At 45.3% G+C, this 5,147-nt stretch overlaps 1 protein-coding gene across 1 annotated transcript; it reads left to right on the top strand.

Moving 5' to 3' along the window:
- Positions 1–2,191: 2,191 nt before the first annotated feature.
- LOC107115009 (olfactory receptor 11G2-like) lies at positions 2,192–3,874 on the top strand (the record flags this gene model as incomplete). The annotated part of the gene is made up of 2 exons (XM_015416619.1): positions 2,192–2,210; positions 2,927–3,874. Coding segments are annotated over exons 1-2 (967 nt in total), but the record flags the coding sequence as incomplete, so codon positions are not given.
- Positions 3,875–5,147: the final 1,273 nt, after the last annotated feature.

The following is a 5,147-nucleotide window of genomic DNA, read 5'->3' as shown; positions in this document are numbered from 1 at the left end:
GAGAAGATGCAGATGCCCAAATAGTGCCTGTATATCTCTCCCTGAGGGCAAATAGCTGTCCCAGACAGTGATCAAGACTGTGAAAATGGCGCAGGCACAAGGAAAGGGGTTCACCACACAGAGAGACACACTGAAACAGCCCAGAACCCCCTTAGGCACTCTGAGATCTCACATGTAGTCTGACCCACCAGCCTGAATAAGTTAAGGGAGGACGTATGATACAAGGAACCATATATGTTATAAATAAATAAAGCATATATCATGTAATAAATACAGTAATGGAGGTTGTCTGTTGCTTTTTTTGTGGTCAGCCTCAACGGTGTGATTTTCGTGTATTTTGTCACTGAAATACAACAAAATCAATGCGATGCGAAACCATCGCCCCCCCATGTTCATTTTTGTATACTGTCCGGCATCGATGCGTCATAAGAGGGGACTCAGCTCCCTTCAGAGTTCAGAGCTAGCACCTGCAAACTGATCTTTCAGAAACAATCAGAGAATAACTCTATTGTCTCGGAGCTCAGATTCCACCTCGCAGCATCCTGTCGGCCGCTCCCCAAAAGCTCGTCACAAATATGAGAACGACTGGTTTCTCCTCCCTGGGACCCCTTTTGAGCCAGAGAGGATAAGAAGAGGTATGGTCTATAGGGGGGGAGGGGAGTACTGGTGGGGGGGGAGTTACCGAACGTGGGATCCTAGGCCCCCAACCCCAACGGCTGTGCCCCCGCTGTGCCTGGGTAAAGCCCTGGTTGCAGTTAGGGAGTTCCCCATTCCTAGACCAGGTACAGTTACCAATCTCCTGGTGGGTGATGGAGATCTCCCGGAATTATGGCTGATCTCCAGACTACCGAAATCCAACCCCCTGGAGGAAATGGCTGCTTTTGGAGGGTGGACTCCATGCTGCATTCTTTTCCCTCCCAAACCCACCACCCACCACGAGTTCCAACAGACTAAGGAGCCTTTCTCCATCTTCAGCAGCTCTAATAACAATAATTGTCATATGGCCTTGTGTGTAGCATAGCCAGGAGATCCTGATTTGTCTGGCATCCAGACGTTCTAGCTCTTTTAGCGTTATGCACAACGAGCATAACTCCTTGCTCCTTGGGAGGAAAGCGATGGCAAACCTAAACAGCATGATAAAAAGTAGAGACATCACCCTGCCAACAAAAGTCAAAGCAATGGTATTCCCAGTAGTCATGTATGGCTGCGAGAGTTGGACTATAAGGAAGGCCGAGTGCCGAAGAATAGATTCTTTTGAACTATGGTGCTGGAGAAGACTCTTGAGAGTCCCTTGGACTGCAAGGAGATCAAATCAGTCAATCCTAAAAGAAATCAACCCTGACTGTTCCCTGGAAGGCCAGATAATGAAACTGTAGCTCAAATACTTTGGTCACCCAATGAGAAGGGAGCACTCACTGGAGAAGACCCTGATGCTGGGAAAGATTGAAGGTCAAAGAAGACGGGGACGGCAAAGGATGAGACGGTTAGACAGTGTCATAGATGCAACGAACATGAAATTGAGCCAACTTCAGAGGACGGCGGAAGACAGGAGGGCCTGGCGAGATCTTGTCCATGGGGTCGCAAAGAGTCGGACTCAACTTGTGTGACTGAACAACGACAACGAGCTAGACTTGTTTTTAAGGCAAGAGACGTTTCAGAGGTGGTTTGCCATTGCCTGCCTCTGCATCGTGACCCTGGTATTCCTTGAAGGTCACCCATCCCAATACTAGCCAAGGTCGACCCTGCTTAGCTTCCGAGATCTGACGAGATCGGGCTAGCCTGGGCTATCCAGGTCAGGGCTTAAGTGGCTCTTTCTCCACTGGAAGAGCTGCTTAAGTTGGAGGAAGGCACCATAGTTTGGAAGAAACCTCCTTTGATTGGATGAAGGTCTTTCTCCAACTTAAGGCCAAGGCCTGTCTCAAACGTCAGCGGCTCTTCCTCCACTGGAAAAGCCACTTGCTGGAGGAAGCCTTCTTAGATTGGAAGAAGGCTTGAACCTTCAGCCAGAAAGAAAGGTGAGGCATAGATACTTTAAATAAATAAAATTTGATCCCTGGAGTGGTAGGATAGCGGTACAATCCACCCCACCACATGCAGGGAGAGACTCTTGCTATAATACTGCGACAGTGCTCCTTGCTACAAGTACATTTCATTGCTCTTAATAGTCAGTGTGTAACAATATACAGAATTAATGAAAACGATTATTACTGGTGAAAGCTGTTTATGTGCCATGGTGCCTGAGGGAGTCTATCTGACTCTAGAGAAGTGTTGTTTTCACAGGTAATTGTGTCATTCTCCCAGGACACACTCTCTAAGGCTACTGTATATCAACAGTTACACTAAAGCTGTGATTGACACATAACACCCATGCTTCCTTCCCATAGCCTAGCAGTGAAATTGCCGGACACTACTGCTAGACGTGGGTTCAACGTATAGAAAATCCTGATGTGGCACTTGTGGTAAACCTTCTGATAGACGCAGCAGCATTTTGAATACTACAACAATGCAGAAACGGGAACCGTTTCTGAAGCAAAGGAGACTGAGGCATAAATTTGTACTGAGCCCACAGTCAAGAGAAACATACGCTCTTCTACAAAGAAACCTTCCAAGAGCATTGGCAAATTAGGGGAAGCCAGTGTCAGTGACCCAGTCTTTCGCATATTCTAGAGTAAATTACCTCACAAAGAATATGTTCTAGCTGCTTTTTATATCTAGAAGCTCATCACAATGATAGTTCCTTTGGAAGAATAATGCCATGTGGTCTGAACCACAGAATGGGTGAAGACTTCCTGCCCTTTCACCAACCCTAAAAGGTATGTCTGTGAAGCCTTCCTTTTTCAATGGAAAGGGATCAATAGACACACAGAGGATTCCTTGATTACATTAAGGGACTGCCTTTCTGTTGTCCGTTTCCAGATGGATCCAGCCAATGGGACCAGAGTGCAGGAATTCATTTTGCTGGGATTTGGAGTCGGGCAGCAGAAGCGGTTCTGGCTGTTCATCTTCTTCACCATTCTCTACGTGGTCACTTTGGCTGAGAACGTCACCATCATCGTACTGGTGGTTCTAGATGCCCATCTGGCCCGCCTTCCTATGTACATCCTGCTGAGCAACTTCTCCTGGCTTGAGATGTGTTATGTGACTTCTACTGTGCCTCGGATGCTTTTTGACCTAGCATCTACCCAAGGGATCATCTCCTTCAGCGCCTGCTTCCTTCAATTTTATATCTTCTTCTCTCTCGGTGACACAGAATGTTTATTCCTCTCAGCCATGGCCTTGGACCGATACTTGGCCATTTGCCATCCACTGCGCTACCCACAGATTATGTCCCAAAATTTCTGCTACGCTCTGGTGGTAGCATGTTGGGTCCTTGGGTTCCTGTGGCATATTTTTCCAGTGGCCTTGATATCCAGGTTGTCCTTCTGTGGCCCAAATGTAATTGATCACTTTCTGTGTGATCCTGGGCCTATTTTGTCTTTGGCCTGCCCTCCAATCGAAAACTTTCCTCTCATTAGTCAAATTGTTGCAGATGCCCTAGTCATTCTGGGCAACTTCTTCTTCGTGGTGCTATCGTATGGTGCTGTAATTCTCACCCTGATGAAAACTTCTAGCCGAGGCAGTCGTAGGAAGGCTTTCTCTACCATATCTTTCCACTTGGTGGTGGTGATGATCTTCTACGGTCCCGTAGCAGGGATGTATGTGATTCCAGGTGGAGGGAGTGAGTCGGAAGTTGCTAAGTTAGTAACGGTGTTCTACACTGCTCTGACACCCTTTCTCAATCCCCTGATCTACAGTCTGAGGAACGATCAGGTGAAGGAGGCACTACGAAGGCTGAGAAAGAGAAGGATAAGATTATCGAGGAGAAGGGTGACAGGTTTAAAAGACAAATCAAAACCAGAGAGATGCTGTTGGGGATAGCTGGAGACTTCAGGTTGCACAGAGAGAGACCTGCTGGAATAAGGAAACAGGCCCATTTTATACCACTTACATTGGCTGCCATTTTGTTCCTGGGTACAATCCAAGGTGCCGGTTTTAATGTTGATAGCTCTTTATAACCAGATAGTCTCATGCTTGAAAGAACACTTCTAAAGACCCACTCACCAGCTCTATTCAGGTCAAAAATTATTTTTCTAAAATCCATCATATAATGTGATTTGCTTGTGTCCTCTTCAATCTGTGGCATTCTCACTTTGTGGAATGACCAACCTGATGGGGTATAAAAACTGTCCCCTTTGGTCATCTTCCACAAGATACGCACAGCAATTTCATCTCAGAAAGTTATTTCCAACCTTGCTGGAAATGGGATTTCAAAGAGCATGAAATTCTGGGCTAGTTTGGCACGAACAATCAAAGTTGTGGATTCTATGCACTCTTTGTGAAACTGTGTTTGTTTTAATATGATTTCTGTGTTCTTCTGGGGTTTTTTTTTTTACTGATCTGCTGGGTGCTCCAAGTGTTTTCAAAAACATGGTAAATGTATGTTAAATGTTTAAAAAAATATGTTTTCATCATTGGACAGTGACACAAGTACAATGACCCTGAACCTAGGGTTTTTTTTTTTACTGATCTGCTGGGTGTTCCAAGTGTTTTCAAAAACAAGCTAAATATATTTTAAATGTTTAAAAAGATATGTTTTCCTCTTTGGATAGGGACACAAGTACAATGCCCCTGAACCTGGATTCTTACAATCTAAGCCACTAAAAAGTTCAGGACAATAATGACCATCTTGCCACCTCACACACCTTCAAAAGGAAGCCATGGCCCTCAGTTTGCAAGGCTGCTAACAATAGGACATTTTGAAGGATGTTTTGGAGGAGAAGTTGGAAGTGATTTGAAGGCACTTAACACACACACACACACACACACTATATCATGCCTTCTGTGGTGGTAGGAAGAATAGCCTATGAGAGACAACTACCCTCCTCCAAATACTAACCAGGGCCAGTCCTGCTTAGCTCCCCAGATCTGACAAGGTCTGGATAGACTGGACAGTCCAGGTCATGGCAAGAACGACACATAATAAATAAAATAAAATAACATATCTATTTTAATATGTGTGGGGGGTTATGCCTACTTTGGGGGAGCCATCAACTTCATCATGTTTATTTATTTATTCCTTTTGGGGGAAAATTATGCTGCCTCTCCAG

This window comes from Gekko japonicus, unplaced genomic scaffold (genome assembly GCF_001447785.1).
Source record: "Gekko japonicus isolate JY-2015 unplaced genomic scaffold, Gekko_japonicus_V1.1 scaffold4672, whole genome shotgun sequence".
In the NCBI taxonomy this organism is placed as follows: domain Eukaryota; kingdom Metazoa; phylum Chordata; class Lepidosauria; order Squamata; family Gekkonidae; genus Gekko; species Gekko japonicus.
The sequence above is the reverse complement of the archived record's forward strand: the minus strand, read 5'-3'. Positions and strand labels throughout refer to the sequence as shown.